Here is a 25,370-nt window from a genome sequence, read left to right as displayed (position 1 = left end):
AACAAAAATAAGTCAATATGCACCAGCAGAGACACAAGATTAGGGCACCATGTTAAGTGACAACAAACATCAATAAGGATGAAAATAAATAAAACAAGAGCAAAATGCATGAATGACAAAGTTAAATTATTTACAGCACCCAGGAGAAATTAAAATCCAAAGGAAGGTGAGGTTTCAGCCTCTGACTTGGACACACTAACACATCCAGCCTTTATTTCCCACTGCTGAGCTATTTAGACCAATAAACAATGAACACGAAGCACACTGCCTCCTACCGCCTAACAAGAACCGCGATCAATACTGGATTTCATCACATCCTCAGATACTGTTCGGTTTAAGTGAAGGTTGTGATGTCGCTATAGTTTAAACACATCCTCACCTGTTGCTCATTAGTCTGATCTTCTGTATGCGACCACAATGACTTTCTCAGTACTGCACAATATTTTCATGAAATATAATTTGTTTTGATGTTTTTTTAAACTGTATATTCCAACTTCATTAATTAATATTTAACTAACTTTTGGATTAATTTTAAACTGTTAAATGAGCAAGCTAAACATTAAGATAAGAGTAAAACATTAAATTTGAAATGTATCAACTGTTTTGAGGTGGTGAAGGAAAAAGCTTTAGAAAAAATATTTCTTTTAAAACTCAATTTTTACTAAAAAGAACAACTTTATTATTACCTCTGCCAAGGAGGTCATGTTTTCAGCTCGTTGGTTTGTCTCTTTGTTGTCTGGCAGCAGGATTACAGTAAAATTACTGACCCCAATTTTAAAGAAAACTTTGTTGAGGGGCGTAGCACGGGCCAAGGAAGGACCCATTAAATTTTGAAGCAAGTCCAAATCACGGAGCGGAAACACAAATAATGTTTCACTTTTGTCAAATACAGTATGTGCCTGAGCCATGACTGCCTGAACATGGTTCAAACGTGAGACTTCACAAGTAAATATGGAGGTGGCTGGGCCAAAATGGCGGCTGCTGGAAAAAGGGTTGGGTGACGTTTGGGCCAATAGCGGTGCCAAAATGATATTTTTAAAATGGTATTGGTGCCTATTAATCTATTTGTTTATTTGGATCCCCATTAGTCACTATCAAGGTGGCAACCACACTTCCTGAGGTCCACACAAGCAAACATTACACTATAGTGTAAAAGAAATATATAATTAAAAACTCTAAGTCAAAAAGAAACAAAATACAACCAAACAAAAAAACAGGAAAACTACATCCTCCATCCTTAAGTCTGTAAGGGTAAAGACCACAAGCCGCTGACAGCCCTACTGTTTTACTCGTTGCCATGGAAACGTTAGTGTGACAATCACAATTATGTACATGGTGATCTGTCCTGTCATATTCTGTCTGCTCATCTGTCCCTGCAGATAATAACATATAAATCCTATGTGTAGGGTTGTTTTGTGAGAGAACAAAATACATTTCTGTATAACGTATAAACTGCAGACATTCAAAGACACAAATAAGGACCAAGCTCTGACTATATAGGCTTATTAGTTATATCAGAAGATCTTCTTTTTTAGTCGATTTTCTAGCCTTTATATTTGGCATTACAAATATATAGGCAACCTGTCGGGTAGGCTGCAAACATACAGTGCATTTTGATTCCCCTCTAGAGCCTAATACTTCTAGATATATTTCTGTATCATGATGTTGTTGAATATTATTTACGATCTCCACAATTCAAGTACTGTTTTAATAAGCTACAGTAACTGTTTTACACACACATAAGCTTTGTTACTGAAAAAAAAAAACTGTGTCACATCATGTCCATATTGCATGAATTGTGGGCCATTAAATCAATGAGGTCTGCCGAAGTCTGCAGCCCAAGCGGACTCTCTGGAAGACTGCAGAAAGTCCGCTTTAAGCCCCTTGCTGACTGGATGAATTGTAGATTTGGACAGCCCTTAGCATTCTCGGACTTCCCGGGAACACGCCCGCAAAGTCTGCAAGTACGGTGAAGTCCAGACATTTGGATTCAGCCTTTATATATGCTAAATTCATGTTCTGAATGTCGTATGTTGCACCTTCAACATGGCAAGTTAGGACATGTGGCTGCAGCAGAGGTCTGTGCTCTCCAGGTGGCCTTCTAGTTTAATGATGAAGCTTACTTTACAATAGTTGTATCTACATAATAATCTTCAGTTAAAAAGGTGTGATTTTAACTCCACCAAACACACTGAATTTAGATGCAGAGCTGCATTAAACTGCATGGAGTTAATACTTGGGCACTACAAACCAGAGGTCGGGGTCAGCATCAATACAGTGCTCCCAGAGTTCAGTGTATTCAATGTGTTCCGTGTGTTGCTCAGTGACACTTCAGTAGAGCAGGAGTTTGGCTACACGCAGGATGTTTTGGCGAAGAGCCTGTGCCTGACTGAAGGACTTTTACTTCATATTCATACTGCCTGGAGGAAATGGCTGCAGAAGAAGAGCGTGCAAGCTCAGTGTTTTCTGACTGAATGTACATAAAAAATTAAATAAGTAAATGAAACCAGTCCAGCCTAGTAATATTCTGTAGTTCATTATTCAGGATAGTTCACTTCAGTTCATCTCCAGGGAAAAACAGTAAACCACATCAGAGCCAAACAGCTGATCAGCAAAATGACGAAACAGCCAGAAACCAGCGCAGAGCAGAGGAGGCTGGCTCCTGCTGTAACTAACCTGGAGTACAGTGTGTCTCCCCTGTGTTCACCGTGTCTGCTGCTGCACTTTTTTTCTGCTCAGTGATGAAATATTCTAATATTTCACAGCTAAGTACACAGCATGAGTTACAGTGATTTCTACAAGCTAAGGGCCATCCAAAAAGCAAATCAGTGTTAAAGGAATAAAGTAAATCTGTTTCAACCAGCTTATTGTGGGACTGTATGGAAATGATGTCCAGTTAGATCAGAGTAGAAGAGGGAATAAAGACTGCAAAGGAAAGATATAGGGTGATGGAAAACTGGGACAGTGATAAAGAATATGACAACTACAAATGTTCCTGCATGTCAGTAGGGGACACTGGGGTTGGTTGGCACACACCTATTTTCTAGTCTTTTGGAGGACAAAGAAACAAAAATGCAACATAGAAGTGATTGATTTTTTGTGACTGTAAGGGTGCGTTCAGACCTGGAGTTGTCTTGCGTTTTATCACAAAGTTATCGTGTTCTCACGGCAGCATTGACAAGCGGACCAGATCAAATGCCTTGTGTGAGAAAGCTGCTCTTGATTGGTCAGAATTTCCATGTGGGAAAAATCCAGGAAGTAAAGCAAACGTTGAAGAAGAGTACACTTGCAAGATAAATGTGACACTTTCTAATGTCACAATGGAGGGACAACTACACAGGTTGATTTTAGCGCTGCTCATCGTGGACTATATTGCTGTCATTGTTCATTTTAGTCAAACCATACAGTTTGAAAACGAGGCGCGGCTCCAACTAGAAAACAATGTTTTGATGCACTGGATGTGCTGAATGTGCATATTAAGGCAGTACAGGAGGAGGTGCACATTAATAATCCTCCAGGACTGTAACATGCTCATGTTTAACCTAAACAATGTGTCATGTGACTGCAGTTGGTTCAGATCCAGGTCGGAACACGTTCTCACCACAAATGAACCGCACCAGAGTTCGTTTGTAACCGGACCGAGACCACCTCTTCAAGAAGGTCTCGGTCACCCTAACATTTCAGTTGCATAGTAACAAAAGTTAAAACGTGGTCTGTAGACTAAACATATTATAAAATTGTGATAGAGATAAATAGAGATACTGGGCAAGTGTTACTTTTTGCATATTTTGATATAAGATTTGAGAGTAATGAGTGGTGCAAACAACAACTCGTAACAAAGTTACTTTTGCTGTCACATCTCTACTGACTTGAAATACAACAATCACATCGGCAGACTCATTTTCATAATCGTCGCACTGCGCAGGCACGCCACAAAGCAGCAAGCTGGTTTGGAAGATGGAAACCTTTACCTTAGCAACGGAAATATTCTCATTACTTTAATTTTGTCCGGAGGAAAGGTGACAATAGACACTCTCTAGCCTCAGCTACACTCACTTTTGGTGACCCTGACATTCACACAAAGGCACACATCTGAATTTTGGAGGAGATACGCAATTACCAGTTTTATGGGGTGTGACTGAAAACTTTTTTTTTTTTGCAATTTTCTTTTTATTTTCAGAGGTATTGCATACAATCAAGACACTGCCAATGTTTACAAGTAAATCAAGAAAATAAAAACAGTGTAGTGTGACTGAAAACTTTTATAACGAGTAGTGTAACAAATTACTGTTGGCAGGAAGTAATAACTAAAGGAATATTATTACTTTTGAAAGAGGTAAGGAGCCCAACACTGATCCCAAATCACCAAAGTTCAGAAAACATTTGTGTCCATTAACACATATCTAATTATAGCCAAGACTTTCACCTTTCATTTGATGCTCTTTAGAATATTGCAACATAAATTATGCCAGAAAAATATGGCAAAGACAATCCTCCCTAGTTTGTCATTGCTTCAGTTAAAACAAATATTGGAAATATGGAGGAGATACATCCCAGCAAAGACAGATAATGGCTAACATTTCTAACAAAACAAAAAAAAAAGCCTAAGAAAGCCAGAAACACAAAATTCTTCAAACAAGTCTTTGAAATGTTTTTGAAAATATAAAGTATAAACATAACAAGACTGTTCTTCCGAGAAACATTAGTCACTTCAGCCAATCCCTAAAAACAGCTCACAGTATGTTCAGGTGGACGATGGATGGGTCAGCTGTTGGACTTTAACCCCTATTTGTTTCCTATTTCCTATCACAGTTAATGATGGTTTCTTTTAACCATTGACCTGCAGTCATTTCTTAACCTTTAACTAGTGGTTATTATTGTTACCATGACAACGCAGGTGCCTTAACCTTAACAAGGTAGTAATTTTGACCCAAGACACCATCGTTTTCTACATTTTACCAAGTAGTTTTTGGCCCTTAAATCTAACCAGTCCTAACAATAAGCTTTGTCAGATCATAACACAGATTTATTTTCCGAAAGGTAAATTCAAATGGTTTAATTCTGAGGACGCGTCCATACAAAGAGCTGCAGAAAATGTAGGAGTCTGTTTTAAACTGCAGTTTAATTCACTGTGTTTTATATCTGAGGATACATAACTAATTCAGAAAAATGAAAACAATCCTTCTCCAGTCCGGTTTCAGCATCTCACTCCAGGCCAATTCAGCACAGGGGCTGCAGCAGAGATCCAACCTGTGACCTCTTCGCTTCACGACGCGCTCTCTAACCACATCGGGGGGAAGAGAACAACAGGACATAGACGGACTACAGGCCCGTCTGTCTCCTCTGTTATCTGAGCGACACTGCAGCCTGGAAGGAACCGAGGGAAAGGGCCAGGAAAAAGGTGGGTCTATTGTCCGAGCATCCTGCTGGATGTGACTGACGCTCATTGTTTGACCAGAGGCCTTGTTTTTTATTTCTACGTGAGGTTTTCTTGGGAACATCCTCTCAAAGCATCCCATGAAGAGTGTGACATTACTGGACCAACAAAGTGAAATGAAACTATTGTGTGAATGTGTCATATTAAATATAAACATTGGAGGAGATCATAATCCTGTTTATGTATCTTTCTAATGTCTTGGCTGTATTGTTCTGCACTCTATTGACTGTGCGGATGAGTTTATTTGCCATCCGTTAATCATTATTATTACTTTATTCGCATTTTGTATTAAAACTCTTTAAAAATATTGTAAGAACTACGACTTTAAAATACTACCAGTAACCAATCAGTTCCATTAAAACTGCAACTGTTTTGTTTTTGGTTTTTTTTTGCCCACTTGGGGGCAGTGGAAACAATTTGTGAACACAACACTGACATATCATCACATTTTACACTGATATGGTGAACTTGTTAGCCAACTGTTGCTTATTTACACACCCAGAAGTTTCAAAACAATTATAATTTATTTGGAGTGGTGTTTCTGATCAACTGGCCAATGTAACAGCCTGTTGTTTGGTTCTGGGTAGGTAGTGTACAGCAGGTTTTTAGATCTTCTTCACAGAGAACAATGCTATGTTAACGAAGGGAGAGAGCCAAAGTGAATATGTCACTATATCCTGACAGTAGTGCATGAGACAGATAAAATGTGAAAAAATCAGGTTCCTCCCGGTGCTTCTGTTTGTAGGAATCCACCGCACCTAAGCGAAAGCAACCAATCAGAGCCAGAGTGTTAATCACTGCACACGCTCCACAGCCAACAATGGCGTACACAAGCAAGACAAGTAAACAGAATTAGACAGACAATGAAAAGCAAGAGTTAAGCTGAGCCCGACAAGATGAAACATCGGAGTGACTTTTCCGAGATGGAGACAGCTACAGGACCTGAAAGGTTTCAAAACCAAAACTGAAGCCATGTGCTAAAGATATAGAGTTTAGCAGGGTGAGAGCATGCATGAGGAGGGGGGCACCACAATGTGTGCACAAGAAGTGATTGACACTGTGACAGAAACTCCGTCTGGCTCTGATTGGTTGTGGATTCTTGCAAACACCATTAGGAGCACAAGGAGGAGCCAGAGAAGCCTAATATTTCCATATTTCCTTGCAGCATTCACAGACAAAGCACTTGTCTTTATCTGGACACATTTTCCCTACAAATACAGCATGCTATTGTTTTTAGCCCAAGCCTATGGCATTTTACATTGTATAAATCAACCTAGTGACTAGCAGACTTTTTTCTCTACTCATATGAAGCCAAGGACAACAGCAGCATTTAACAAAGCTAATGTAAAAAAAATCTGGCACCATTTCAACATTAAATTAGCCTAGCGACAAGCGCAGATTTCCTCTACTCATATGAAGCCAGGTAAATCACACAAAAGACTTAAAATGCTGTTTTTGTGGAGGTTTTACTGTCTTCACAATTTACTGTTTCTTATCTGTGAAATTAAAGTAAATATTAGTTTTGTTTCCACTGAGGGAAATGGTTTCAGCTTACAGAAATAGACAGGAGGTCTGCCTCGCCGTGACCTGTAGTTACATTTCTGGGGAGGTGCACGTCAGGCTACGGCATAGGGTACAGTGTAGACTCTACATCAACGCAAAGCCTACACCGTAGGTATAGCGTTGATTCTAAGCAGAATTTTAAACCCCTGCATTACTGTGTGTGTGTAACAGTATGTCTTTCCAGGTCTGACTTGTGTCTCTTTTATTCATCTCTGTGCATGGGCAGTCAAACCTGTTTCCCCTTTGGTGATTAATAAATGTATCTTAATATTAGTAATTGTGGACTGTGTAAGGTCACATTCATTAGTGTCACCTATAACTTGGAATAAGACTGGATATAGTTTAACTGTGTTTGTGAATTGGATGTCAATCTGTGCAGGATTCCCAAACTGAATTTCCTTCAAACTGTGCTGTGTCCTTTCTGTCTCTATTCAGTGACTTCAGCAGCTTCATAAGGAATGAAATAACAAACAGGCAAAAAGCATTCAGCTTAGTTAACAGTAATGACCACAGTTATCTGAGGATAAGGTTACTTTTTCCTCCTCCTCTTTTAAAAAACTATCAGCCTGTCCACTCACCTTCCAGCAGCATAATTCTTTAATTTAGTGAGGGTGGATGCACGCAGGGAGTTAACTAAAGGAAGCAGAAGCTAATGTGATTCAGTCCTTTCACTGACTGGCAGCATTATGAAAATATAAAATGTTTTTGTTTTTAATGTAGGAGCTCCGAGCGATGTTTTACGGGGTCCACAAAAGCAGATGTCTGTTCATTGTCAATAAGTCTGTGAATCATAATAACAACACATATCAGAGACTGGGCTGATAGAGAAATAAATAATGCTGTTTAGTCCATCCAGGCAAAGTAAACAACAAATGCTATAGACTAATTTAGGACTCCACTGTTTTGCTTGTTTTGTTGTGTGGTGAAAAGGAAGGAGCATAAATGATCTTTGATTTAAATGTATTTGATAATTTAATGGGCGCTGTTAAAATCAGCGCTGTCCGCTCAATACTTACATCTCATCCACTAATTAATGAATTAGCTGTGAAGATTTTCAGTGTCACTCCGACTGCTTTTAACAGGAAACAAGCTTTAACATCTACAATAGAAAAACACACTCAGCTTGACCACACCTACAATATACTCAACATGTTTTTAATGACTGATTAACTGATTTTAAAGCCTTTGTTCATCATTAAAAAGGCACAAATTTGCAACAGCTGCAACCACATATGTACACGGATTCCCCCTTTAAGCCATTTGTCATGAGCACAATCACACATCTTCACACACACACACACACACACACACACACACACACACACACACACACACGTTTGACCTCCGTGCCAAATTTCAGCCTCCTAATGCGAAAACTGTGGCCCTCAAACGGTGTGGAAATTTTTGTGGATCGACCAGCCGACAGAGCGGGCTGTGGAGCCGCTGGTCGCGGCTAAAAACTCAGTCGTGACACATGAGAAGCCTTTTCAGTGATACCTGCAGTGGTTCCCTGATGGTAGATAAATCCAACAGTAATGGTTCAGATAAGGGCACCGTGATGTTCAACACCTTTCTGGTAATTACTCTCCGCCAGTTTCACACACGCACACTGTAAAAAATGTCTGTGTTTTACACAAGTATTTACACATCTTAGGATGCTGGTGATAAATGTTTAAATGCTTCTCACTTCAGTGGAAGTTTTGTTTTATGCATTTTATTTTTTTAAAAAGACAATAAGCAGCAACATTGTTTGAAATTCTTATAAGTTTTTGTCAATTTATTAATCGACTAATCTTTTTTAGCTCTAGTTCGGATGTTGTTATTGAAGGAAAACTACAGCATCAACATCTTAATATATCTTATATATTGTTATAATAATTCACTGTCATTAGTTTGCATTTGTTTGTCACACTCGTTGGATTTATCTTATTCATATAAACTGAGGTCATTTGAACCATTTATTGATATCACTGATCGCTCTGTGTCGTAATTGACTTGCTTGTGTTGTATTAGCTTTATTTTGCTGTCACAGTCGTATTTACGTTATTATTTGGACGTTATTTAATGTGTAAATGCAGCCAGGAAGGTTAGCAACTGCTATAGCAGACGCTAATGTGATCTAGTAAAATAAACAATAAACTTCTGCATCCTGTGTTTGAGATTTGAGCTGATCAAATAAATAAATCTCAAAGGGATAGTGCACCCAAAAATGAAAATTCAGCCATTATCTACTCACCCATATGCCGAGGGAGGCTCAGGTGAAGTGTCCTCACAACACTTGCGGAGATCCCAGGGGAGAGGGGGTAGCAGCACAACTCCACCTAATGGAGGCTTACGGCGCCCCAGATTCAAACGTCCAAAAACACATAATTGAAACCACAAAATATCTCCATACTGCTCGTCCGTAGTGATCCAAGTGTCCTGAAGCCCCGACATAAAAAGTTGCTTGGAAAAACGTCATTTGAACTCAGTTTTTAGCCTCATTGTAGCCTGTAGCTCTAACTGCCTCTCTGTGCACTGTGCTCACGTGTGTGCGCGAGACCAGCAAAAGCACGTGAACAAACATGAACGCGGTGCCCATGTCTCATGGTCTCGCGCAAGCGCACGCACATGATCTCAGTCTACAGAGAGACAGTTAGAGCTACAGGCTACAATGAGGCTAAGTTCAAATGACGTTTTTCCAAACAACTTTTTATGTCATGGCTTCAGGACACTTGGATCACTTCGTACGAGCAGTATGGAGATGTTTTGTGGTTTCAATTATGTGTTTTTGGACGATTTAATCTGGGGCGCCGTAAGCCTGCATTAGGTGGAGTTGTGTTGCTACCCCCTCTCCCTTGGGATCTCTGCAAGGGATGTGAGGACTCTAAAACTTCACCTGAGCCTCCCTCGGCATATGGGTGAGTAGATAATGGCTGAATTTTCATTTTTGGGTACACTATCCCTTTAACAGGAAATTTTGGGTCTTGTTTAGGACATTGAATGTGGATGGAAAATAGTTGCTCAGATGGATGTCTTGTGGAGCTGAAACAATTAGTTAGTTTAATGGATTAATCAATCATCAATTAATAAGCAACAGTTTTAATATTTCATTGTTTAAATGCGATTTTGGGCAAAAGTAAAGCTTCCCAGTATGAGGATTGCTGCTTTTCTTTGTCTTATATGATAATAGACTGAAATCTCTTGGGTCTGGTCTGTTGGTGGTGGGAAATACACAATTTGAAGACAATCTGAGAAATTGTGATGGACACTTTTAGCAATTTTTAATGGTTTATTATATGAGAGTATTAGGGATAGGCATGAGGAAAAAAGAGAGGAGGCAGATTTTTTAAGTTTGCAATACCAGAATAAAGACAAAATTTTGAGAATGAAGTCGAAAAGTCAAAAATGAAGTTGACATTTAAAGATTAAAGTTAAACTTGTGAGTATAAATCAAACTACTAGTGTTAGCCATAGACTGTATAAATAATGGACGTAGCTACCATGATGTCACCCATGGTGTTTGTACTGCCATTTGAAGCCTCGAGTTTGGCATTTTGGTCATGTTTTTGGGCCAAAAGTGACCCCATTTGGATGGGAGGTTGGAGCTGTGGAGGACGTCTCACAGAGAAGCCTGTCACTCAAGCGGCCCCACCCTTAAATATGCGTAACTTTAGGAATTAATAAAACGTAAACAGGGGAGTTATAAGAAAATTCACCTCCTGTACAGTTGTTATGAATGTTGAAATTAGCTATGGAGACCAAACTGGACTATAAACATGCTTATATCTGCTGTAAAGGCATTTTAACATGAGATCTATAGGCCTTAACACTGTTTTGGAGCCAGCCTTAAGTGGCCATTCAAAGAACTGCAATTTTTTGGCACTTTGGCGTCGGCTTCATTTTTCAGCCTCAGCGGTTGCCTTAGTGCAGATGGCTGCCTCTACAAAATGACTTGTGTAGATGAATTAGAGAAATTATACTTCAGAATCATTTATAGTAACAAGGAAATTATTTCTCTTCAAGCACATAAACACAGTGTGGTCATAAGTATTAGGACTTCAAAGAGATTGTGCCTAAAACGTGTCTGTTCAGAAGGAGAAACAACAAACTTTGCCAAGTCCAAGCAAACTGAAAAAGCTGATAGTGGACAGATGCAGGGGTATCAGTGGTTACATGCAGTGCACAGAGGATATGTTGTATCACAAGACACAATTTGATAGACTAGAGGAGGTGGTATATTTTCACATATACCTGGCACTACGACTGAAAGCTCAACTTTACTCTCAACATTTTGACTTTATTGAAAAAAAAAAAAAAAACCTACTATCTTCTGTGATTTATTTTAACTTTTGTCTGGTGCTAATACTAAATCTTTTCAACATTTCAACTTCATTCTCAACATGCAAAATAAATAAATAAAAGAAAATCCCCCTCTGATTTATTTTCACATATACCTGGCACTAATACTGAAAGTTCAATTTTCTTCTCAACATTTTTCTTCATTTTCAAAAATGAAGAAAAACAAACAAACAAACAAAAAACCTTTCTTCTCTGACTTATTTATTTATTTCTATTCCTGGCACTAATACTGCTGGATCGACTTTATTCTCAACATTTTGACATCATTTTCAAAATGCAAAATGCAAAATGCAAAAAAAACAAACTTTCTCCTGTGATTTATTTTTTACTTTTGTCTGGCACTAATACTAAAACTTTTCTGCATTTCAACATTCTCGACATGCAAAATAAATAAATAAATAAATAAACAAATTTCTATCTTTTTATTCCTGGCACAAATACTACTAGTTTGACTTTATTCTCAACATTTTGAAACCCAACTTTCTCCTCGGATTTATGTCTGGCACTAATACTTAAACTTCAACTTTATTCTCAACATGCGAAAAAGAAGGGGAAAAAAGGACATAAAATCTCCCTCCTCTGATTTATTTTACTTACGTCTGGCACTAATACTGCTAGTTCAACATTTTTGACTTCATTTTTTTAAAATGCAAAATAAAAAAATCCATCTTTTCTGCCATTTTAACTTATGCTTGGCCCTAAAACTCTTCCGCACTTTACAAACCAGACATTAATTGAGAAATGAATCTTCAGCTAATCAATGATCAGAATGACTGTTTGCCGTTTTAACATCTTGAGAACTAAAAACTTCCTTTGTGCGTCTCGGTGGCTCATCTTTAATCCCTCTGTGAACCTTACAGCTCAGTGCCAACTTGACCTCTACATCATAAGCCTATACATGTCAATCTGACACGTCGTGCTGATGGGAACAGATCCACTTTGCCCCTGACAGGAACAAGGGATTTTGCCATAATGAACACTCCAGTTCCTCCAGTTCCACAGTCAAGCCAACGAGTCAGGTCTGTGGGCCCATTTGAATAATGAGAATGAGAATAACTATGTGCAATAGACACAAGAATCCAATGAATGGCCTGCCAATCACTGTTACTGATTGCACGTCTATCCACTGAGGGAGAGTGTGACCATTAGACCCACTGTCAGCAGCAGCGGCGGCAGCAGAGGTTCCTGAACGTAGCCCTGTGGGTATTATTATGGCGCCTCCATTAAAATGCTTTTGTTTTCCTTCTGTTTCACCCTCTGTGTTGTAGTTTTACTTACAGTGTTATTCTGTGTCCCCGCTCTCTTCTGCTGAATATTAATGTCTTCTATGCTAATGGCCTTACACCGGCTGAGGTCGACCAAGCTCCTCCTCTGAATGTTAATCCGCCGCCTCATTTGCATATGCTTAAGTGTCAAATTCCCCCACAAATCACCGCAGCTGCCTCCGTGCGGCGGGGCCAGTGCCCCCAGAGTGACAGCACAGAAACAATGTGGTCACACCGTATGCATGGCATCAAATCCACATCAAAACCTGTTTAGATTGCCAGGTCACAGCGGGTTCACATTGTGTAAAATGAAGGTAATGGGATAGCAGTCAGCGCGCTGCAGAAATACAGCCAGGCAGGTAATAAGTATGAATGGAGCAGGTAATAAGGTTGGGATAGAAACAGACCCCGAGTCATCACAGGAGCAGGACTGTTTAAGCTGCAGCACAGTTATCAGTTCAAAGGTGAGCGCTGATCCCAGGCAAGCACACAGTACTTGTTGTGTCGTTAGGGTTTTATTCCTTTTATTTTCATGTGAGCTTCTAAGGTGCACGGCAGGTGAGAAGGCTGTTACTGAGAAGAAGCAGAAAACAAACCTTCAGTGTGTTTTAAAGAGTTTCAACTAAAAATAAGACCATTTGTTAACAAGCCTCAAACAGCATGAGATCATGTTAGACATGTCCATCCACTGTGAAAACTGAGTATTAAATCAGATAAAACATCATCTTTTTTTCAGTTTATAATACATCATCATCACTGTGGTAAAGCTGAGACAATTAGTTGATTAATGTATTAAAAGAAAACACAACTATTAATCATATTTCATTTGAAAAATACCAAATAACTCAGCTGTGAAGATGTGCTGCTTTTCTTCACTTTATGTTGAAGCTGCTGGACTCAGAATTATGATTATTTTGGTCAAATGGGATCTCGATTATTTACCACTTATAGACTTTGGAAACATTCTGCAATTCATTAACTTAAAAAAATATATTTTATTAGTGGATTTTCTTGAACTTCGAACACATTAATTCATCCAGCTGAAAAACAGGCTGGAGGTGAGGTAGACATGGCACAGCCTGGCTGAGAGTGAGTTTGGGCTTTTAGGGAGCGGTGAAAACACAGCGCTGTAGAGGAAAGGGGTGCACTGGACTTTTAACACAAGACAAAACAAGAGCATTGTTATAAGACTGAATGCTGCACAGTAATCATTTTATCTCGATTATCTTGTTTTCATAGTCGTTGTAAGCCAAAACTGAAAATAAAATGTGATTAATCTGAATATCTGTGGGTTCTGGAGTGTTTGTTGGACATGACAAGTGATTTAAGGACGTCACTTTGGGCTTTAGGAAACTGCGATCATGAAAAATTTCAGTATTTTTTTAGACATTTTACAGATGTAACGATAATCGGGAAAGTGTCCACTTAAAAAACATTACTGCAAGGCTAAGCAGAGTTCCTGGACCAAAGTCAAACACACACAAGACTTTCACCCAGGAGACAGCTGTTTGTATTATGTGTGAAACCAAGAATGAACACTGACTTATTTTAACTCACATACATAAATTAATTTTTAAACGTACTTTTAAGGTCCATTGTGTGGGCAGAAAGAGAATGTAACATTCATAATTACCAGTGGCATAGCGGAGGTTGATGCAGTGGGTGTACTATCAGGTAGATGGGTAGGTTACCAAGGGGGAAGTGGGTATACTCTCCTATATATTCTAATGGCTTTTGGGCTCATAAATGGGTATACTGAAAACGGACAGAAAAAGAGGTGGGTATACCCCATGTACTTACTCATACTCTCTACTACTCTACTTATAAATATGTTTTCATTACTTTATAATCACCTGAAAATAGAATAACTGCGTTTTTGTAACTTTAAAATGAACTATTTGTATCTACATATGGAGTGGGTCTCCTTCCACAGGGTCTGCCATGTTGTTTCTTGTAGCCAAAAATGGGAAAACCAAATACTGGCTCTAGATAAGGCCATTTGTGTTTTCGCATATTCTGTAGTTCTCCTCCATGCTTTGCACACTGGAGCAGTTTCAGTTCTGCCTCCTCACTGCAAGATGCCACTTAATCCTACACACTGGACCTTTAAGTTACGTTACTAACATTCATTCATTCATTCATCTTCTAACCGCTTCATCCTCTTGAGGGTCACGGGGGGGCTGGAGCCTATCCCAGCTGACATCGGGCGAGAGGCAGGGTACACCCTGGACAGGTCGCCAGACTATCGCAGGGCCGTTACGAACATACTTTTTTAAAAAACCAAAACACAATCTTTTCCTAAACCTAACCAATGAAACTGTGACCGTTTCACAAGGTGAGCATGTGCACCTGTCGCTGGCACTCTCCAACGGTCATGTCAACACATTCTCACTCTGACCTCGTCACATATTGATGTTTGGTCATGATATGATGTGAAAAGTACCCGTTGTTGACATTCTGGGATGCTGTGTCAAGTTCTGCCTGTTAGAGTCAGTGTTTGTTGGACCCATCCACCACCCCTCCAACCCACCCTTCTCGGACTTTTGCCATCATAACTTTCATTCTTGTCCCGCTGCATTTCCCCGTGACGACGCTGAGAGCCATTAAACTATAACACAACTGGCCACGTGTCATGTGGACGTTAAAGGATGGCTTTTTTCGTCACTGTCTGACGCTGTAAGTCACTGCCCAAGCGCTGGATTTCAACGATTTTGGAGTGAGACTGGATTGGTCATGTATGTCTTTTTGGGAGTCATTGCCGAACGACCTATTCTGTTGTTTACGAACGAGAATGTGTTGGATTATTAGATTAGTCAACTACTTTGATAATCAATTAATCATTCATTTAATTGACCACAAAGCTCTAACCATTCTCTGGTTGCAGCTTCTCCAATGTGAGGATTTATAATTTACATCTCTGTTTTCTACCATTGTTCACTGAATAGTTTTGGACTATTGGTCAGAGAAACAAGACATCAGAAGAAAACACCATGGACGCACAAAACTGGGATGAATATTTTTCACTAATGTCTAAAATTAGATTTTACTGGCTAACCCATTGATCTATTAATTGGGAAAGTCGTTTGAGAAACTAGAGATTAATGGATAATGAAAATAACCTGCTGCAGCTCTCTCCACATCCACCTACACCTCACAGCTCAAAGCCAACACCTCATGTCTTCCTCTTTCTGGCAGGTTGTGGGAAACAGACATACAGATGAGAGAATGTGTACACCTGAAACTAAACAACAAAACACCGTAAAAGAACATCACTAATGCACCAAACATCACCAAAATTGAGTCTTAACTGTCTATAACGGCACAAGAGCATCTGCGGATGGATTTTTCCTGGTATAGTTCATTTCGTCGGCTTTTAAAATGTTTCAGAAGATGCTGTAAACACTGTCCACTCAAAGTTCGAGTCCGTGCAACAATACTGTGAAAGTACAAGATATTAAATCAAAAGAATAAAAAGAGAATGACATGTCTCTGTTTAATTCTTCCTACCTGTTATTTCACTCCCAGAGGATTCACTGCATAAAGCTTATGGATGTCACTTATACGCGTTCAGACTATAGCTTCCTCTGGGGGTAAGTAAGTCTCCTCCAAGTGTCAAGTCCTTGAGTCCTGCGCCAGTGTGAGCAGCAGTTGCACCACCAGCCAAGCAAATTCAAAAGCACACTCATGAATAAGACAAATGGAAGAATTTCTAACAGAAGACTGACTTCAGTCGACTCCTTCAACACTTTTCTAAAAAGGTGGTGTCATACTGAGGCTTAGTCAGTTCCCCCGTTTAAAAACTACTCAGAGCGACGGGAATGCAAACTATAGTGAGTCATTCTGCTTCGACGGCCTGCCAGCAAGCATGATGTTAAGTACGCTCGGAGCCATTCTTATCCCTAACAATGGCAGTCCTTTCACGATGTTAAGCATCTTTACTTGGGTGATAATTCTGACAAGACTGCTTTTCGCAAAGCTTGAAATCATTTTGACTGGATCAACAAAATAAAGCAACAAACTGCAGTCAAAGAAAAGCTTTAATATGTGTCTCCACACTAAAATCCAACACAAGAATCCACTATTATACATTCTTTGGATCGGTTTAACACACTCTCTGTCTCACACTGTATGTTTAATGTACAGTCTTTAACAACAATAAAAGCCCCTGCTCATAATGACAAGTCCAAAACATACTTCATGTTGTTTTATCACCTTGACACACAGAAGCGATTATGAACATGATTTCAAACTGATGACATGTTTCAGAATATGATGCATTATTTCTGGGTCAGCTGTCAAACAAGCTGATGTTAAATACAATGTGTTTTCATTGTTGTTGGCGTGGACAGTTCTTTATATGCAGCTCTAGGACTGTACAGTGTCAGATTTTCACTACACGGTTATCATGGCCAAAAGTATGGTAGCCTTGAGGGTCAAAACACATCATTTCAGAAAACACAACATGTTATACACTACACTATTTCAAGTATTTCTGGATGTTGTTTTCTGAAATGACAGGTTTTGTGAACTGTTGTTGTGTTTTCTAAAATGTCGCTGCGTTTTGTGAAATAGTGTAGTGTTTTCTGTAAAGTTGTAAAGTTGAAAAAAATATTGTTTTCAGAAATGTTGTGTATTATAAAATATCATGTATTGTCATGTTGTGCTTTCTGAAATGTCGTTTTTTACACAACGTTGCTGTTTTCCAAAATATTGTCGTTTTTTCCAAAATGCTATCTTTTGTGAAATTTCATCATGTTTTGTGAAATACTTTGTGAAATGTCGTTGTGTTTTCTGAAATGTCATGTTCTGAAGGCCAATTTCCACCAGATGCGTGTCGGTTGCGTCTGCACTCCGGCACGGCAGCGGAGCCGATAGGATTCCATTCTAGTCAATGTGTGTGTTTCCACCAGCTGCGGCTGTGCTGCGTTCCGGCTCCGTCTCAGCTCCGGCACTCCGCAACAGATACGCAGGACTTCTATTTTTGCCGGACGCCGGAGCACAACGCAGCAATTCAGCACAGAGCAGATCGTGCGGGGCAGGAAGTCGTGCACAGAAACACAATAAAACATCCGGTTAATTTTCAAAATAAAGTACATAGTGTTCACAGCGGATCATATTTCCCTGCACTACAACTTAAAACTACATAATGGGCAGAGGCAGGCCTGAAGTCAACAGGTCAGAGGTTTTCAGATGTCATTTCACCCCGTGAACACCATGGACGAGGAGATATTAATCATGGCAGTGCACCGAGATGTCTTCCGGCGGAGCTGCACCACACCGCACAGTAAACGCAGCCGGTGGGTATTGACGGACGGCGGAGCACGCAGCGGATAACCAGCACTGCCGTTCTGCAACAGACACGCATCCAGTGGAAATCCGGCGTTAGCTTCATTATCGTGATATCTATAGAAAATTTGAAAAAAACAAAAAGCTATCAGTCAAATTAATCTCTAACTTTATTTATTGTGAATCTTTTCGTCTCTTTTTTGGCAAATTAATTCGACTCAAAATACGAGTATAAGGAGGTGGCGAAAGTCTGTAACCATGACTGTACAAAAGTGTACAAAAAGAGTAATGACACCTAATAGACAGTGAAAAGACAACCAGACGCTGAGGGGGGAGACAAAGCCAGAACAAAAACAAAACTGAAATGATTTAAGAGGCGCTGATTAACACAATATTATCAAATGTATATTATTAACATTATATCAATATTCAATTTTTAAATGACACGGTTATCGTCACTACGGGTATAAAGTTACACCCAATGTAGCACTATTAAATCCCAAATATGTTCATTTGTTGTACTTGATGTCTAACAGGGATACATCTCTCTGCATACATATGCAACAGCACTATGTAGTAGGGCTGCAGCAGTACACCAGTTTTAAGATATACCATTGATGGTTATCATACCATGTGCATTTGTTTATCTATGGTGTATAAAAATGTACTTTTGAAAAAAGCCACTCTCCTTTTCTCCTCATCTGCCTGTCAGACGTTTTAAACATATGTCCATTAACAAAATGGTTTCAAGTTTCAATAAATACAAAGCTGAACCAAGCAGTGACAAGCAGAGCAGAGGCTACGCATATCCAAAGAACTTTTACAGGTGCTGATCAAAACATCAAATTAAGGGAAGAATCAAGCAGGAGATCCACGCACTGTATTAAAAGCTTCCAGCAGTTTTGATTGTGCAACGTTTCGATCCAACAAAGATCTTCGTCAGGCACTGCCTCGCTTTATTCCTTTAAGGGTCACTGTAACTGATAATGATAATTGTGTTATACCGTGTACCCTGAAACCGTGATATTTTCCGAAGACAGTTACCCTACTGTTTAAATCCCATGCCTGTTGCAGGATAACATACTGTACTTTTCTTTGTCTGTGAATGACTTTAGCAAAAACATGAATAAACAGTTATCAATGCTTAGTGAAAATAATATGTAAACCTTGAAATAATTCCTTTTTTGGTACATTTATAATGATTTAAGCTCATTTCTGCACCACTTCAATACATTTCTACATCGCTTTAATAAGAGCAAGAACAGAAAAATAATATCTGATGGAAAAGGTTTTGCAGTTATTGTTATTATTTCTACATAAACAGCAGTGAGGTCTGAGAGAATGAAGCCAGTGTCGACAAAACACAACAGTAAGGACTGTCGTATATTTAAACAGAGTTAATCAAACTGCTACTTCCATCAGTTCACTGCCAGCCGCTTATATCAAACACAGAAGGATGTGGATCTGCCACAGCTGCAGCAAAAGCTTGATGAAATATTCAAGAAACTATCCACCAGGACAATTCAGCTATTTTCTTCTAATGGAATACAGATTTTGTTTTTTTTTTTCCTGTAACATTCCAAACTTCCTTTTCTGTAACAACATCACCCTGACCCCGCACTGATACCGACACGGTCTTGTTTCTAAATGTGAGTTGAATGTTAAACTCATCTTACAGGAGACGGACCGAGCGGCAGAATGACCCCTTCAGGCAGGCATCATCATTAAGGGACCAGCAGCAGCTAACCTCGCTTTACAGGAAGTAAACAGCCTGTTTCATGAGGCATACACAATATTTTTTAAACACAGCGTCCATCTCTGTTTCAGTTAGAGTGAAACAGACAATTACACATCACATACGGAGCTCTTTACAGGCAGATTTCTGTCATCTCTTTACCTTTTTCCTCAAATATTTTCTCACATGCGATAGGTTTGTGTAAATTGCTGGCTACAGTTTTGCATCCACGAGGATAATTGCTATATAATTTTGTTAAAAGCCTGAACTGAGCTGTATGGCACATCTGGACGCAAACAAATCACAAAAAAACTCGATGCATTTATTTCCCACTATAGGACACTACTTCTTCCTCATTATATTCACCACCTGCATTTTAATCAAACAATAACCACATCGCTAAAGAGAAGACGTATTATACACTCCTGCCACTGAAGACAGGGAGAAAAAAAGACGAGGAGGAGAATGAAGATGCCATGAACACCAACTGGAACAAAAAAACTAATTATATTATTATGCAATTATATAATTTAGTCTGAGGAGATGAAGGTAATGGTTTAAACTGATGTGTGTCTGACATGTGTTTGTGTGCTCAAATCATGAGATCCATTTGTGCTGTGTATACACACATGCATTTGTCCTGTGCATGTGCATGCTTGTGAGTTTGTGCATGTGTGTGCAGTGATTGTTCTTAGTGTCTTGGTGCATGTGTGGCACGGGAGTTGAGGTCCACTGGGGCTTGGACCACTCCGTATGAATAATGCATCAGACTGGGCCGTTGCATCTCAGCAACATTGCCTTGGTCTGCTTAAAGTTGCAAGTTCCTCTTTAGGAAAGTCAGCATCATTCTGCGAGCTGCTGCAGTAACTCAGCCGGAGTCTGCGTGCCTCTAAAACCAGATTTATAAAATGACTGCAACAATTTCACATCCAATCATTTCATTATGATACATTTATCCAAAACACCTCAGTTGTCAGTGTCTCAGCGGGGATCATATTCCAGCCTTAAAGCCTCCGACAGCAACCACAAGTCACGTTATTTAAAGAATTTGATATCTGGAGATAAAACTATTATTGATCAGTTGATTTGTGGTGAATTAACTGGCACCTTTTTTTGGAAAAATTATTCTTTTTAAAGCGATTTTTAAGTAAAAATGGCAACAATCACTGAATCCAGCTTCTTAGTTTTTAATATTTTCTAGTTTTCTTATTTTGCTGTGATAGTAAAGTGAATATCTTTTGGTTTCTGACTGCAGGTTGGACAAAGCGAGACATTTCTAAGAGGTCATGTGGACATTTTATGCTGATCTATAGATCAAGTGACTAATTAATCAACTGAGGAACAATGAAAATAATCCTTAGCTGCATCCCTGACATTCACAGTTCACAAAGTGGACACTTAGGCTGCCAAAATGTTCTTTCTAGTGCTTTTTGCTGCTTTCTATTCCCCTAAAGACGTCTCTGGAGGAGAACTTGACATGTTAGATGAACTTTTTATCTGCAGATTTACACATTTGAGATCACAGAACAGATGCTGAAGACAGATGCATGCTGTATAATTCACAGTGGGATCACCAAAGGTTTAGTTCTGAATGACACAGTGTGTACGCCACGTTCGCTGAGCGCACCAACTATAGCTGGAGCATCAGCAAACTGACATGAAATTAACTCATTCCTTGTGCAATTACAACTGCGATCATCTCACTTTGCAATCAGCTGGGTCATTTTCACAGGGAGAACTCCATCCACGGAAACAGTGATGAATCATGGGACACATTGTTTTGCAGTTACACCACAAACACCTAAGAGTCCACAGTGGGCAAACTCTCTACCCTCTCCTTAGTCTTGAGCTGTTGCAGTTTTTTAATATGCAAATATGTATTTAAAAAAGGGGTGATATGTAAATGTATGCAAATGAATTAAATGCACGTGAAAAGGCTACTTTGCCTCAGTCTGTGCAGCCTGGTTAGACTTGGACAGTCGCTCAGACATGTTTAATGTGTTATGTTATAAATAACTTTCTGTATTAATGTCACACTGCAAGAAAAGTGTTAATATCAGTGAAGGAATGAGTGTAAAATCTTAATTATAATCTTTAAATTCCATGTCTGCGGTGCAGTTTCACCTGATTTTGAATTGTTGTTAACGTTACTTCAGGTGGATCACTCAACTCACATCACACTAGGTGACACCACAAGTCATGAATTTAAACAACTTAATTGGCCACGTGAAATCATCTCCTCCACATATTTATCCCGTTAAAACAGATGACATGAGATGATATTTCTTGCAGCGTATAGTCTACACACCGGAGCCTGTTTACTTTCACCTCAGGAATGTTTGGCACTTTGGCATCACATCCACACCTCCTGATTGACAGACCTTTATACCGACCCGAGCCCGTCTCTGTGTCTCTCCCTCCAGCCCTCTACATCCCTTCCCTTCCTCCCCGCACCGGACCTCCACAGCCCCGCTACCCTCCCGCCGGTACCGCAAACCTAAACGGGACCGTGCAGCAGCTACCTCCGGTCGGCTCACCTCTGTGCGCGCCTGCAGCCGCTTGTTCATCTCGTAGATCCGATACTCGGGCTGGACCATGTAGGGCGAGTGTCTCCTGTAGAAGGGTCCGAACGGAGACGAGTAGAACGGGTCGTGGGTTGGGTTGGACATGGTGGCTCCTGGCGAGGCGCACGGCACGATTTCAACATCCAGCGGGCACAGCAGCGCACATTGGAGTGCGATGCTCTCCGAAGACCCCCAGTAGGAAGCAGCCGCTGTCGAGGCTGAGCTGCACTCTGCAAGTTGGCCTGCCTAGTTCGCTGCTATAGCGTGGTGCTGGAGGAGGAGGAGGAGGAGGGAGGAGGAGAGGAGCGGAGGAGGGGGAGGAACAGGGGAGGGGGGGCAGAATTGAAGGGGGAGGAGGGAAGTCGTTTCCTGTTCCCTCAAGACCTACACTCAGTTTTGCACTCTTGCAAAGTTCAAGTAAGATCTCCGTGTGCATGTGCATGTGTGTTTCTTTGTGTGTATTCTAGTCCAGAGTCATGCAGTGTTTTAGTTTACATGTATTTATACTGAAACCATAAAGTGTTTGACTTCATATTCAGTGTGACAAAAAAAAAAAAAATAGAGATACACTTTTAATTCTTGGAAGAATCAGCATCATATTTTCAGCATATCGGATGTTTTAGTGATATGAAACATGAACTTGCCATAAATGACACAAGGAAATTTAAAGTTTACATACAGTCTCTTTCAAAATGAACATACTACATCAGTACAACACAGCAAGTTGACGTTTTCCTTCCTTTAACAACAAAAGCACGTGGTTAGGTTTAGGAAAAAGGAACAGGGTTTGGCTTTCGAATCTTACGGGACACATACACCGCTCTCTTGGGTTGAAGGCGGTGTTTGTTTGACCCATCCACCCCTTTAGCCCGCCCCCTGTTGGACTTTCGCCGCCTTTACTTTCGTCCTTGTCACACCATGTTTCCCCCAAGCTGCCGGGCACCGTTCAACTATAACAGCAACCAGCTATGTATCATCATCAACGTTAAACATGGCCTTTTATTGTTGGTTTCTGACGCCGCAAGACACTGCCTGTAGTAAAGTACAGTGTTCAGATGTATGAATCGCTTCAGTTACAGTTACAACACCTGACCTGAATATACAGATAATGACTAGAATTATGACACTGTCTGTCACAGGTATAGATTTTGGAAGAGATGCAGGGGACATGTCCCCCTCAAAATTAAGAATGTGCATTTAGCCCCCAGTAAAAACATTAAAGTAGCAGAGGACAGTTATTTTGATTAAATTAAAAATTGATGCAGAAAAGTCACAAATTTGACGCATAAAAATTCACCAAATGCAGGAATTAGTTTGTGATGTTCCCAAATTATTAGTGACAGAACCCACCCCCCCCACCACCCCCCCCCCCCAACGGTAATTTGGGTTGCCTAGGGCACCAAATGCACTCGGGCTGGCCCTGCATATGTGTTCTATCTTAAAACAGAGCTCATGACCTTGGTTTCAATTATATGAAACATGAACTTGCCAAAGCTGATTGATCCCCGTAGTAAAGCGCAGTGTTCAGATGAGTTCAGATGAAGCTGCAGCCTCCGAGGCTGAGGAATGAAGCCAACGCAGGAGTGCCAAAAACTGCAGTTCCCTGAATGGCCCCTTGAGGCTGGCTCCAAAACAAAGTAAATCCCCACAGACCCTCATGTTGAAATGCCTCAACTTTACAGCAGAAATAAACATGTTTACAGCCTATTACAAAAAATGGTTTTGGACTCTATGGCTGATTTCAACATTCATGATTCCTGTGCAGGGGGTGATTTTTCTTTTATAACTCCCCTGTTTACATTTTCTTAGGGCCCAAGGCCTGCTTGAGTGACAGGCTGTCTATGAGGCATCACTACATCTACCCCTCGCTCCTCCACAGCTCGAAGCTCTCATCCAAATACGGTCACTTCTGGCTCCAAAAAAACCAAGATGGCAACAGCTGAAATGCTGAGCATGAGGCTTTAAAGCCTACAAACCAATGGGTGACGTCACAGTAGCTACATTAATTATTTATCCAGTCTCTGGTTCAGATGCATGGAACAACTTACACCAGTTACAGCAGCTGATCTGAATGTATGGGCCTAATATATTGACCAGAATGACAACACTCTGAGATATATCAGCACTATTTAGTATTTAAGAAAACATGTTGCCATACTGATCATAAATATTGGTTTAAGTCTTGTTTTGACTCTTCAGTGTGCACAGTTAAATCCTGAATATAGAGGAGATTTGAGAGACCATTTCAGCTTATGGGCAAATATCTTCAGTGTTATCAGCACTCAGAAATATTAGTGTTCTTGCAGCAGGCTGACTCAAGCATCAGAAACACTCAATATCAGCTTTTTTTTTTTTTTTTAAATACAGTAGCTGATTTCATGATTCTGTAAAAAAAGAAATAAGTTACATTTAAAATCTGGATATTTTTGTCTTGAATCAAAAATAAAACATCAGCTGACTTTGGCTTGAACATAATTAAGATCTGGTGTTTAAAAAAGTTAAATATTCTTTCTCCTAAGCCGTGTCATATCTGAACTCTAAGGGTTAACAGTGCCGAACACCACAGCTGCACTTGTAAACAGTCCATTTCATGTGTAGCATGATTTCATAATATTGTATTGATCGTGCTGCCTGCGGTCAATGCTGCTAATGACAGAATCTTAGTACCTGGCTAGTTATGCACCAAATGGCATAATTTGTGATTAAAGGACGGTAGAGGGAGAATAATGGCTGCTTTGTCTGCTGCAGCGGAGACGCCACATACACAGTGTCACTCTGAAGGTTGACAGGCCCAAACATGTTTCAGATTTATCATGTAATTCAGTAACGTGCACAGCGGTTGGTCGATAATGGACGGTTGTTACTGTAGAGATACTGTGTACGATCTGAAAATGTTAGATTCAGTGGTGGTATCAGAAAAGACACATGGCACAGCAACAATATGGAAACAAAAATATGAGTAATAAGTTTTTGCATGTGAATGTGCATTTTAAAAATCATTTTTTATAAAGTTCCTCTTTAACCAGTATTCATATGGTTGTTTTAATTTGTGCTTATTTGATAAAACACAACTTTTTTAGGAATGTCTGGTCCTCCCCCTGTGATGCAATACATAACACTGGACTACTTGACTCGGCTGCACATGTTCTAAACCTGGAGCATACACAACGAGGGCCCTG

The 25,370-nt window shown here is 39.9% G+C and overlaps 1 protein-coding gene across 4 annotated transcripts in view; it reads right to left on the bottom strand.

The window, feature by feature from the left end:
• ldb2a (LIM domain binding 2a) overlaps positions 1-22,462 on the bottom strand; it is a 130,386-nt gene extending 107,924 nt beyond the window's left edge. For 2 of the 4 annotated variants that reach the window (XM_033633325.2, XM_033633326.2), the window contains exon 1: positions 22,165-22,462. In XM_033633325.2, coding sequence (XP_033489216.1) covers positions 22,165-22,296 — 132 coding nt within the window. In that variant the 5' untranslated portion in view covers positions 22,297-22,462. The remainder of the gene's footprint in view (positions 1-22,164) is intronic. The other 2 variants (XM_078169523.1, XM_078169522.1) reach the window with 2 other exon arrangements.
• Positions 22,463-25,370: the final 2,908 nt, after the last annotated feature.

The sequence above is a fragment of the Epinephelus lanceolatus genome, chromosome 7, assembly GCF_041903045.1.
Source record: "Epinephelus lanceolatus isolate andai-2023 chromosome 7, ASM4190304v1, whole genome shotgun sequence".
Taxonomy (NCBI): Eukaryota; Metazoa; Chordata; class Actinopteri; order Perciformes; family Serranidae; genus Epinephelus; species Epinephelus lanceolatus.
The sequence above is the reverse complement of the archived record's forward strand: the minus strand, read 5'-3'. Positions and strand labels throughout refer to the sequence as shown.